Source organism: Esox lucius, chromosome 12, assembly GCF_011004845.1.
Source record: "Esox lucius isolate fEsoLuc1 chromosome 12, fEsoLuc1.pri, whole genome shotgun sequence".
Lineage (NCBI taxonomy): Eukaryota > Metazoa > Chordata > Actinopteri > Esociformes > Esocidae > Esox > Esox lucius.
The window spans coordinates 12,515,082-12,527,982 of NC_047580.1; the positions used below are offsets into that span (position 1 = coordinate 12,515,082).

Below are 12,901 nucleotides of genomic sequence, written 5' to 3' on the forward strand. Positions count from 1 at the left end.
GTGGGTGACTGGGAGTTTCATTGAGATCAAGTCTCTAAGACCAAGTTTGTAAGATGGAGTCTGTAACAACATGAACAATCATCTATCGAATGCTGCAATAAATCATTGATTTACTCTCTCACTTGACTACCGGGCAGGCATTCACTCCCTTTACTATGACATACCTAAATGAACTGTGGTTCAACCAATTGTATTTTGAAGTCACATCATTTTTGAGGTGGTGTATCTCTGAAGCTAAACAGGGTCAGTCCAGGTGGGTCTCTGTTCAGGAGACCAGATGCTGGTGGATGTGGTGTTCTAGGACCATTAGGGGGGACCCTTCCTTCTGTTTTTAACATAATATCCCAAAGCCCCAGAACGTGAAGGGTATATTGCCCTGTGTAATTTTCCTAACTTTCAGGTGTCATATTAAACAGGTCTACTGACTCTCTGTCATCCCTGAAGTTCCCATAGCAGGTATTGGAACAGTAGGGTTGTTCTCCCCAGTGTCCAGGCTACATTTATAATCTGGCTCTTATATCATTATTGCCAATCATCCCCAGGTGGTTTATAATTAAACTGCATTTAACCCTTGTGTTATGTTAACATTTTGGTTACACTCATGATGTTAGCAGGTCAAATTGACCCAGGATATTTAATCACAACCCCATACTCACTATTGATATTTGAGCCCCCAACAAATGTGTTTGACATCCATACCCAACTCATTACTCATATAAATTATAACATTTACACATTTTATTTTATAGTCCATTCATACCACATTTACCTCATGATGATCACTCGTTTTTTACCCCAAATATAGAAATGTATCTCTATTTGTAATGATGGACAAAATTAACCAATACTTTTTTAATGTTGTAGACAATGTTTTGCTTAATAATGTCTAGATAGTATGATCATAGTGACAACATCAATGTTTCGGGTCAAAACATGTTACACACAAATGGAAAGTTAGGGAATCAAATGGAGCAGAGCTGATAAGTGATGATACGTCGGTTTTATGTAATTCTGCTCTGGACACATTCTAAAATCATGCTGTATTTGTCACATGCTTCACCAGTGGCTCAATCTCACTGATGGAAGTATCCAATTCGCTTGGTTGTACTTTAGTCAACTCCATCCCAGCTCCATCACTGGTGCTATTTATAGTGGTACCACATTGACCTCTGCTGGACAAATAAAGTATTGCACTTGTACTGTATTAGAACAAAACATGTTTACAAAATCCCACTCAAAAGTCCTATTTTAGACATGTGACATATATACTAGCGATAGCTGCCTTAAAGATCACATCACATGTTGGCCTGTGTAGAATATAATTACATGAAATTATCGGTTTACTTTCGATTTATCAAACATCAATACTCAAAAGTGTCATTCTCAACTCCAACCCTCTGATCTCCTCAGATCAGTCCATCACTCACACTATTTCACTACATTGTTATTGTTTCCTTTTAATAGCAATGATGGACCATGCAGACGTGGGACAGTCTGGGACTGAGCTCAAATGTGAGGTATCAAACTGGACAGGGCCTGATCATGTTTTAGGTATGGAAAATCCAAAGTAGAAGTTATTATATCTAAATGTTAAAAGTTAAATGTAATGTTATATCTAAATCTAAATGTTAAATCTTAATGTTAAATATATATCTACATGTTAAATCTAAATCTAGATGTTAAATATACACTCACCTAAAGGATTATTAGGAACACCTGTTCAATTTCTCAATAATGCATTTATCTAATCAACCAATCACATGGCAGTTGCTTCAATGCATTTAGGGGTGTGGTCCTGGTCAAGACAATCTCCTGAACTCCAAACTGAATGTCAGAATGGGAAAGAAAGGTGATTTAAGCAATTTAGAGCGTGGCATGGTTGTTGGTGCCAGACGGGCCGGTCTGAGTATTTCACAATCTGCTCAGTTACTGGGATTTTCACGCACAACCATTTCTAGGGTTTACAAAGAATGGTGTGAAAAAGGGAAAAACATCCAGTATGCGGCAGTCCTGTGGGCGAAAATGCCTTGTTGATGCTAGAGGTCAGAGGAGAATGGGCTGACTGATTCAAGCTGATAGAAGAGCAACTTTGACTGAAATAACCACTTGTTATAACCAAGGTATGCAGTAAAGCATTTGTGAAGCCACAACACGCACAACCTTGAGGCAGATTGGCTACAACAGCAGAAGACCCCACCGGGTACCACTCATCTCCACTACAAATAGGAAAAAGAGGCTACAATTTGCACAAGCTCACCAAAATTGGACAGTTGAAGACTGGAAGAATGTTGCCTGGTCTGATGAGTCTCGATTTCTTTTGAGACATTCAGATGTTAGAGTCAGTATTTGGCGTAAACAGAATGAAAACATGGGTATCGTTTAATTGGGCATTGTTTAAATGCCATGGCCTACCTGAGCATTGTTTCTGACCATGTCCATCCATTTATGACCACCATGTACCCATCCTCTGATGGCTACTTCCAGCAAGATAATGCCCCATGTCACAAAGCTTGAATCATTTCAAATTGGTTTCTTGAACATGAAATGGCCCCACAGTCACCAGATCTCAACCCAATAGAGCATCTTTGGGATGTGGTGGAACGGGAGCTTCGTGCCCTGGATATGCATCCCACAAATCTCCATCAACTGCAAGATGCTATCCTATCAATATGGGCCAACATTTCTAAAGAATGCTTTCAGCACCTTGTTGAATCAATGCCACGTAGAATTAAGGCAGTTCTGAAGGCAAAAGGGGGTCAAACACAGTATTAGTATGGTGTTCCTAATAATCCTTTAGGTGAGTGTATATACTAGCAATAGCTGCCTTTAAGATCACATCACATGTTGGCCTGAGTAGTGATAAATCAATTTACATTGAATTATCAACCATCAATACTCAAGTGTCATTCTCAACTCCAACCCTCTGATCTCCACAGATCAGTCCATCTTTCACACTATTTCACTACATTGTTATTGTTTCCTTATAATAGCAATGATGGACCATGCAGACGTGGGACAGTCTGGGACTGAGCTCAAATGTGAGATATGAAACGGGACAGGGCCTGATCATGTTTTAGGTATGAAAAAGCCAAAGTAGAAGTTATTACCCTGTCTCATAATACATTAGATGTGAAGATTAACAATGAATCTCTCTAAGAGGGAGCAAAATAACCATGCAACCAAAAAGACAACGACTGAAAACTAGCAACTAGTTATATAGCACAATACACTCTTCAGATTCACTTTTTTTATTTAGTATTGTTTTGTTTATTGGATAATTTTTATTTCACACCATGATCAAAGAACAATTACAGTACACTCTGCACATGCAATATCTATATTCAGATTAAAATACCGTCTACCCCTACCACCAACACCTTTAATGCTTAAATCTACTTAACAAATAAAGGATAATTTTGAGCTTGTTATGAAGAACTGCATTATTCGCAGTGTTAAAAACCAAACTGTATGTACCAGATGGAACCAAATTCCTTAATTAGTTCTCTAGGATTAAGTTAGTGTTCAGGGCAACACCTCAACGCTATTTTTAACATTCATCATCACTATCTAGTAGCTCGAATGGTAAATAACACAACTGCCATTCTCCTGGAGCGTTCTCATCTTCACCCTAAACAAACATACATAAACACACAAGGACGCCACAGTCAATGTTAAAGTCAGGGAAGGTTCTGCATGGCAGGTGCAGAGGATCACAGCTGGCTGGTTTAGTCTTGCCCTCACAGGTCAGCACTCAGCATAACATCACAGTTAAACAGCTGGATATACAAGGCAACTAAAAGAGAACAAAGTCTCAGGCTACCTGACCTGTAGTATAGGGGATTGTTAAACATCTCCTCCCTCCACAATCTCTGCATCAGTCTTCTTACAGTAGACTCTGATCCACTGCTCTGAAAACCGGTCTGGCAGCAGACTGGACACCTACAGGAACAACAATGAAGTGATGTTTCCAATCCTAGATGAATTCATTCATGAAAAGATGTGTAAATGCATGACAATGATGACCTGATGCTGTTGGATCTGGAAGGCATGGTTTGGGTTTCGTTTATTGAAGAAACGGACATGGTCAATGGGGTTGTCATCATTCATACCCCAGTCCATCTTGAATTTCTGATGGAAACAAAGAAAGAAAAAGACATATGGATAATTTCAGTGAAGCAAGTGAAACTGTCATCCAGGCAGTGGGGAAGACTAGTACAGTAGTGTGAAGTAGAAACTATATGCCATCAATTATTTACTTTATTGAAGCGAGAAAACTGGAAACTCACATTCAAAATAAGGTCCTCTTTGACACAATTTTCTCTCTGACACAACTCCTCCAATTTTTCCTAGGGGAGAGAGGAGGAAGATGGAGGAAAGCCACATGAAATGGATCTCATTAAAAGGTCAACTAGTAAGATTTGGAAGGATGTTCTCCCTCCATACCACTGATACACACACCTCTGAGATACTTTCAGCCTGAGTCGTTTCCAACAACTTGTAGAGGCGTCGTTTGGTGATGTTCTGCAGGATCTCTCTTGCATCTTTCAGATCATCGCTTGTTGAGTGCAGGATCTGCTCAAAAACGTGGTCTACAGGAAAGGGAAGGAACATCGGAAATAAACAAAAGAGTGGTAAATGAGATACAAGGGATGTGGAAAGAGTTTATAAGGGAAAATTGTGCCACAATGGGCCAGACAGAACAGGCAAACCCATTTTTTTTTGACAGTCATGACACCTGGCATAAAACCCTGACAACAAGAGGCTTGAATCATAGAACAACAGCAAGTAGACCAGAACAATAATACATGCTTTTCTATTGGGTTGAACTGACCAGTGAGTTTAGTGTAGGCTTCCATGTCCTCTATTGCTTCGGACATCTTGAATGTCCTGCCCCCTGAACCTTCAAAATGGATGTGATTGTCTGCCTTGACAAAGGCATCTGTAATCCTAATAAAAAAAGATTTAACTTATAACATACAGCAGAAAAAAATAAGAAAGAAAAACTCTATGCGATAACATATTGTAGTGATCCGAAGAGGCGAGTGCTAATGACACATTGTTCTACACTGAAGGGGTGCAAAGGATTATGGGACGATCAGAAACCAGCTCTAAAGCAGTATTGTGGTGAGTTTAATTATTCTAGTAGATACATGTGGTTATTGAAGTTATGGGTTGGTTGAGTTCAGGGGATTGGAACTGCGTGAGTTTGAAAAATTTGGTTACCGTGACAGAGCCTTACACGGCCGGGGTTCATGTTCCTTGTTGACTTGAGATATAAAGTGTGATTTTTCCTGGGGTTGTGCAGTATAAGGAACACAGGAATTGCATAAAACACTAGACTCTGTCTGACTATTCTTTTGAGCAACTCACCACAATATAAAATGGAGAAAATAAGCTAAATATTTAACTGTACATTAGTTCTATGGCCTTCGTCACTGGGTGCTTGTAGGCTCTTCTATGGAGACAGTTGCGGGTTTGGAACATGTCGTACAGATTAGTCACTTCCTGTGAACAGAAAACATACAGGGATATCACTGTTCAGAATCAGCTTTATTTGGCAGATATGTGTACACATATGAGGAATTTGACTAGCTTACGTATATGACCAATCATAAAGTTGAATGAGATTTTGTAAAATATAGTTTTTTTTTGTTTTTTTTTACTTTGTCTCGGTAACAGATCTGATTCCTCCCCTCCACCTCACACACACGGGTGAACTTGAGGGAGCGATGGTAGTCAAAGTTGTTCTGGATGCCCAGGTGGTAGCTGTCCCTATGGTGAGAGGAAGAATGTGATGATTATGTCCATTACATTTCTGATGTATACATTTTGCTTAACCAAACATAATCCTAATGACAAGACCAAGCACAATTATACTGAACTTATCATTAAAATACTGGCAACTTTCATTGTTTGAGTCTACACCTGGGGGTGGTACCATGAAGCTCCTGGGGTCAGTTTCAGACTTGCCCCCACCATAAAGGTCTAGCACCCAAACAACCCAATGACAGCTTCTGCTTGAACAAAGGTCTTTCCACTCTGCTGACAGGTTCTCTATCCATTACTCCAAACAATAACTTTCTGTAACAGGAGGCGAGTAGTGATATCACAACATAAATATGTTACAAGAGATTTTCTTTTTAACCCAAACATTAACCCCAGTACTGTCTTACCTAACCTTAACCCAAACCTTAACCTGAACCCCAGTGCTGTCATACCTTACCCTAACCAAACTTTTTTAGTTTTCTTACCTAAACCCTAACCTTAACCCCAGTGCTTAACCATAATCTTAACCTAACGTTAACCTACCTGCAACATTAAAATGCATTTATTACATACTGTAGCAACCTTGGTAAGGCCAATACTAATCCACTGATATCAGTGAACCCTGTGTGGAGCAGTGGGTAGGGCACCCCACTTTTGTCAGTAAAATGTTTGTGACATAACAGCATGGGTTTCGTTCAATAACACATGACAGTGTTTCAGCACCCAGCGTCACGTGACCAGACATGTTTCATAACAAGTGTCGGAACATTGTGTCGAACAGATCGGAAACAGTATTGAGTGTGAGTGTCGAGCAGCCCGGCATCACTACCATGGCAGCAGTTTGTTGAGGTAAGCTCTTAAGTAGGAAGGTAGGCTTTGATTTCTTTTGATCACATTGTTTCATTGTTTATTGAGAAGCCTGGTTTGTTAAATGAAAGCCTGGGCCTTTGTCCAGAGAGAACACCTTCTACTGTCTTCCAGTGTTTGTTTGTTGCACCAAAACCCCACTCAAAACCAAGCTGTTACGCAGTTTTCTATAATAAATAAATGAAGTATCAACATTGTGTTTGTTCACTTAGCTTACCATTTTTTAAATTTAAAATCTTAAATATCTGATAAGGTTGAGTGACAAAAATATGCAAAAAAACTGGACATACTTTTACAGCACTGTGATGAAGTTGCACTTTATTTGAAAGTATATTACTTAAAAAATACCTTTATTTGATAATATCTTTATTTGACACAAATCATAATGAAAGTTTTTTTTTTTTTTTTACCAAATAGGCTACTTTCATGGAAAGTTTGGTAAACTTTAATAAAATCAGCAACAAAATATTAAAGTATCAATAGTGTTAAAATCGTCTAGAAGAGACAGAACTAATATTTAGTTTTTTTAGGAATGCAGGAGATTTGCATTATATAATAAAACTATTTTGGCGCTGTACTGTTAAACTAACGCCAGGCTATGTGTTGTTCAAGTCTCTGATTATAGTTTGCAATAACTGATATTAGTTAAAGAGATCAACTCTTAACTCAAGGACATACCTGGCAAAGTAGTCCCACTTGTCCACATCAATGCCGTTCCTCTTGTTGGAAACTATCTCATAGAGGAAGGATTTCCCAACTGGCCTGCCCTCATATTGCCACTGTGGAGAGGAAACAGATGAATCCTTAAGTATTTATTCAACCCTTAGAAAACACACATTTGATCATATTTTCTAAATCATTTTGAAAATGTCAGTTGAACCCTGAGTAATGATTGTGCTCATTTAAATGAGAATTTTGTGTTGTTTGTACATTCTGTATGCCTAGCTATGTCGCTACTAGTTTTTACCCTGTGGTCTGTGATTGGCAATTTTAGCTAGCTGCAAGAATCCGAACTTCACCAACAAAATTAGACTTGTTAAATTCATACAGGCCATACTTTTGTCTGTAATGATTGGCCTGAAATATTCTACGTTTAGTCAGGTAGAATATTCATAAGGGGCTCAGCCAAATTATCGGTATTGGCAGGTGGTTGCAAAATCATTCTGCATGGTAGATTCAAAGCTAACAGACATTCAGACCAGTATACCTTGACTGACTCACCTCCTGGTTGTGTGCATTAGTGTCCACGGGTCCATAAATCAGCTCCTTGATAAAGACCAGGTCATCAGGAAGGACCAGGCCATGTTCTACCATCACTGGCTTCAAATTGTTCACACGCACCAGGTAGTCAAACATGTCCAAGGACGCCTTCTCATGCTGCAACACACACAAACACAAACACACACACGATGGACCTACGCACATACACACCTGGCCACGCACATTATTATGCAGAACATTGAAGTACATACAATGAGGGAAAAAATAATTTAATCCCCTGCTGATTTTGTATGTTTGCCCACTAACAAAGAAATGATCAGTCTATAATAAAGGGAGTGCTCCTAATCTCAGCTTGTTACCTGTATAAAAGACACCTGTAAACAGAGGCAATCAATCAATCAGATTCCACCATGGCTGTTAAGGGGACAAGACAACTTCACTGCATCAGAGAGAGGATTGACGGGGCCATTTACCGTCAAATCTTCAGCGAGGGCATTGGAAATGGGTCATGGATGGGTATTCCAGCATGACAATGACCAAAAACACACGGCCAAGGCAACAAAGGAGTGGCTCAAGAAGAAGCACATTAAGGACCTGAAGTGGCCTAGCCAGTCTCCAGACCTTAATCCCACAGAAAATGGTTCGAGTTGCCAAACGTCAGCCTCGAAACCTTAATGACTTGGAGAAGATCTGCGAAGATGTATGGGACAAAATCCCTTCAGAGATGTCTACAAACCTTGTGGCCTACTACAAGAAATGTCTGACATCTGTGATTGCCAACAAGGGTTTTGCCAAAAAAATAATCAATAAATAAGATTTTTGACATGCGTTTTTCACTGTTCAAATGAACCTACAATAAATATTTTAGACTGATAATTTCTTTGTCAGTGGGCAAATGTACAAAATCAGCAGGGGATCAAAAACATTTTCTCTCACTGTAGAGGAAAAAGGAGAGAACAGTCTTACCCTCCACTTTGATCCTGGAAATATTTCTGGGATGAACATCCCGTCAAACAAATGGGAGAAAGGACCATGACCTGGAGATTGAGAAAGGAAGATTCAAAAAGTGATAGAGGTTTGTATGTATACTGTATTGTGTGGGTCAGCTGGAATTAAAAGCATTCAATTCTGGAAGTAAGCCAAATTACAATTTAAATTAAATAACTCAAACTGAATCAATTGGATTTCTAAGTAGAAGTCAAAGCGGTTCTTTTTAAATTGTAAATGCAGTGGTATTTAAATGCAACTACTGAACTCAATTTCAAGGAGTCAGAATCTCATTTTGCATTAAGGATTGTAAAATCAGCATAACCTTGATTAAGTACATTTACAAATACAGACAATTTTACTCGGTGTAAAGATGCTGCTTGTGGTAGAGCATACAGGGCCAGAATACACTAAATCAGGAATGATCTTGAATGCATGTTTTGAGTCATGTAAGACCTCACTTTTGGAATTGGGCAGACTCAAACCAGACAGATTCTGGACGGAAATGTCTTGCCCATATATACAGTAGCTTATTCCAGGGGAAAGAAATCCACATTTTTGTTGCATTCAGAAATGTGGGTGTGTTTGCGTGTGCGTCTCACCCAGGTCGTGACAGAGCCCAGCGATCTGAACACACAGGATGTCTCTACGGGTGATGAGGAGCTCCGGTTGTCTTTCATTCAACTCCAGGATCAGCCGACCTGCCAGGTGTCCAACCCTGAATCACACCAACACAATACCAACCAATTAAAACTATTTCACAACCTAAAAAACCTGATCAACAAAAACAGTGAACACTTAAAACAACCAATTTTTAAATTGGTGCAGGCTCTTCTAACCACACTGGATTTAAAACCACACACACACACACACCTTTTCGCTACATTGTACTCAGACACCCACACTGGTTCCGTATGAGGTGTACACACACACCCTGCTACGTACCCTATGGAGTGTTCAAAGCGGTTGTGGGAGGCTCCAGGGAAGACAAAGTATGTTCCTCCCAGCTGCTTAATGTGGCGGAGCCTCTGGAACTGAGGGGTGTCGATGATACGGACCAGCAGAGGATGCATCTCTATGTGGCCATGGATGGGGTCATTAAACACCTACCGGAGAATAATGTGATTACTGATACTATGACTGAGTTTTCCACCTCTCTCCAATAGAAATGGTTACAACTCTATGGTTATGTGGATTGTGGAGGTCATTACACTTACATGTTAAGTATTTAAGATTTTGAAGTGGAAAGCACATTTTTGCTACACAATTTCATGATATCCAATTAGTGATTAAGACTCTTCTTCATCACAGCAGAAACTGGACAGTTAATGTTGACATATGCCTATTCTATTTTTATTCTAACTGATATCTGTATTTCTGATCATAAGTTTGTGTTTTTATCTATTAGAAGGGCCAATTAGAATATTTATCTAGCATGAATAATGTAGGCCAAGGCTATAAACAGTTGATCATTTTGCTCTATAATCCTGTAGTAACCTACTCCCGACCAAAAGTGTGAGTGAGATGCTGGAGTTGTGTAGAGTTTATTGAAATACATTTGCCTATGCATTTAGCCTCGAGCGGGGTCGCCTGCAATTTGGGCAGCCGCAGGAAATAACAACTGTCAATGAGTTGTGACTGTTGTAGTGACTGTCAGTGTGACTGTCAAACAAGTGCAGGAAGCTGCAATAACACCTTGCTATTTATAAAAATAATTATAATGGGAAGAAGTGCCAATAAGATGGAGGAGTACCACTAAGATGTGGGCTCTATAATTTCATCCTCAGCAATTTCTGAGAAACATGACACCCTTCTGCAAATGTTTGTACAGGATTCATATTTATTTATGTCATTTAAACCACCACACCTCAGGCTCCACGCGTCTGAGTCACATGCACGTACCTTACAGTTATCATTCCCTTGAAATATCCTTCGCTCTATTTCGGTGTGGGGAGAAAACAAAAAAGAACAGGTCATCTTTTCTGTGTGTGTATCTGTCCCATACATCTACTTGAGAAAGAAGAAACTGTAATTTCACTGGAAAATCCTTGATGCTGGGAGTTAGTAGATCAAAAAAAGGAGTGTAGGTTGTGTTGTTGGATGGAAGGGTGGTTAATGTGCTTGTGATACATACAATGAATAACAACATAAGTCACAGGCCAACTACTTCATGACATGAAAAAAGTATTGTGTAAAAGTAATTATATTTGTCATAATTAGGTATCAGTCATCCAAATATTATTTTAGAGCAACAGTAAATGGGAAGAAATGGGCTCTAAAATTCCTACACAATTATTGGCATCCATAAGTATTAGATATATTATTTGTTTTTACAGAACTTTGTTGCATTTTAGTGTCAACTAGTCTCCAAATCTACATATAGACACACATCATCAATGCCTATAGCCAATTTGTACCTATTTTCAGGTATGGTCAAATTAAATGAAAATGGAGATCTTTGGCCACATTTGAGAGCAAAAAGTTTTGGGTCAAAAGAAGAATGTTTAAACAGATAAGATTCTTATACTGTCTGTATAAATGATGGCTGAGCTTTGATGTTATGAAGCTGATTTGTTACCACTCGACATTTTGGACATTGTAACACTTAACTTAATGCACTCTGAGGAGATAGACATTTGTATTCAAGCCGATGGATGTTGATTTATACTTTATTTAAGAAGAACAATTCAGAACCCCGACTCCATGCCTGCTTCTTACTTAATATTTTGGATGTAGGTGCACTTGACTGCCTGACAGACTAGCTAGGGCCCAGAAGTCCAAATGTCAATCAATTCAGTAGTGCTTAATACATTTTACATTGAAGAGAATCCCAAAATCCTGATATTAAAATAGGAATAATATAAATAATGTATGGAAATAGTTTTACTGCAAAATACCCTGTACTTACCTGAATAATATCATGACTATTTTTATCAATCCAGTCAGTATTTGTTTTACAGCATCAAGTGTGCCACACCCCAAAAATGGCAAGTTCTATTAAAACTTTTGATTTTGACAGAATTAACAAAATACTTGGAAAAGCAGAAACCAAAAAAATACGGAAAATGTGTACTGAAATAATAAAACAGAATACAGCTGTGATAAACGTAATGAAGCCACTGCCAGGAATTGATCTTTCTCCTATAGTTTTAAGACTTAAGATAATGTCAATCCAATGTCCTAAATCATGCATAATATTGACCAGAACAATCATACCTTCCATTTCTCCTCTTCCTGGTCTAGATCCAATGCCAGCGGGTGTTGATTGCTAGGAGTCTTGTGTGATAGAACAGCCTTGGTAACAAAATAAAGACGTTAAAGGTGTGGGTAACACTAATGCAAAGTATTATAAAGCTGCTGGGCATTCAAGTATGTTGTCTATTAAACTGGTAACATAACTACTGCAGTTTCTTGGATTTATAGGGATTACTAACAAGAAGGAGGAGTGATAAAAGACTATATGAGAGATACAGATTCCAATTTGACTAAGCTATACTTCCTCCCCTGGTGCTCCCCCTGCTCTAGCGTCTGGGCTCCGGCGGTCAGCGTCACCGGCCTTCTGAAGCCACTGACCCCCCTTCCCCTCTGCATCACCAGGCGCACCTGTTCATTGTTGTGTAATTAGTGTAGGACATGCATGTGTGAGTTAGGAGGGTTAGAGTGGTGGGTTATTGTTTGTTGGCACTGTTCTGTTTGTCGTATATTTATATATTTACTGAGAATCTTGTTTTGCCCAGCATTGATTGTGCCTGCCTGATTTAGCCACCCTCCTACGCTTGTCACGTCCTACCTCCCTTGTGGTGCCTTGTTTTGGTTTATCCCGGTTGTCGGGGCAACGATTTAGGGGTGTGGTGTCACTCCTTGGAGTAGAGCCAGCACCAGCTGTTCCCAATCATCTATCACGCACCTGTTCCTGCTTGACTAGTTATCTGTGACTACAGGATTCCACCAGACGACTATCACCAGCTCGTTTACCGACCCCCGTGTTTGCCTACGACTACTCTGCACCTGCTCCTGCCCTCAAACCAACCCCTCTCCATCCCCAATCTTCCCCGCTCAC

The 12,901-nt window shown here is 39.4% G+C and overlaps 1 protein-coding gene across 2 annotated transcripts in view; it reads right to left on the reverse strand.

The window, feature by feature from the left end:
- Positions 1 to 12,278, reverse strand: part of LOC105008888 (deoxynucleoside triphosphate triphosphohydrolase SAMHD1) — a 62,836-nt gene extending 50,558 nt beyond the window's left edge. Inside the window, exons 1-15 of one of the 2 annotated variants that reach the window (XM_034296155.1) lie at positions 12,058 to 12,278; positions 10,744 to 10,778; positions 9,787 to 9,947; positions 9,444 to 9,559; positions 8,821 to 8,891; positions 7,855 to 8,010; positions 7,312 to 7,412; positions 5,664 to 5,772; positions 5,414 to 5,505; positions 4,832 to 4,947; positions 4,459 to 4,589; positions 4,287 to 4,346; positions 4,024 to 4,128; positions 3,826 to 3,939; positions 3,540 to 3,628 (exon numbers count right to left, since the gene is read on the reverse strand). In XM_034296155.1, coding sequence (XP_034152046.1) covers positions 3,844 to 3,939; positions 4,024 to 4,128; positions 4,287 to 4,346; positions 4,459 to 4,589; positions 4,832 to 4,947; positions 5,414 to 5,505; positions 5,664 to 5,772; positions 7,312 to 7,412; positions 7,855 to 8,010; positions 8,821 to 8,891; positions 9,444 to 9,559; positions 9,787 to 9,947; positions 10,744 to 10,778; positions 12,058 to 12,064 — 1,356 coding nt within the window. In that variant the 5' untranslated portion in view covers positions 12,065 to 12,278 and the 3' untranslated portion in view covers positions 3,540 to 3,628; positions 3,826 to 3,843. Of the gene's footprint in view, positions 1 to 3,539; positions 3,629 to 3,825; positions 3,940 to 4,023; positions 4,129 to 4,286; positions 4,347 to 4,458; positions 4,590 to 4,831; positions 4,948 to 5,413; positions 5,506 to 5,663; positions 5,773 to 7,311; positions 7,413 to 7,854; positions 8,011 to 8,820; positions 8,892 to 9,443; positions 9,560 to 9,786; positions 9,948 to 10,743; positions 10,779 to 12,057 lie in introns of those variants that run through there. The other variant, XM_034296154.1, reaches the window with a different exon arrangement.
- Between the last annotated feature and the right edge of the window lie 623 nt (positions 12,279 to 12,901).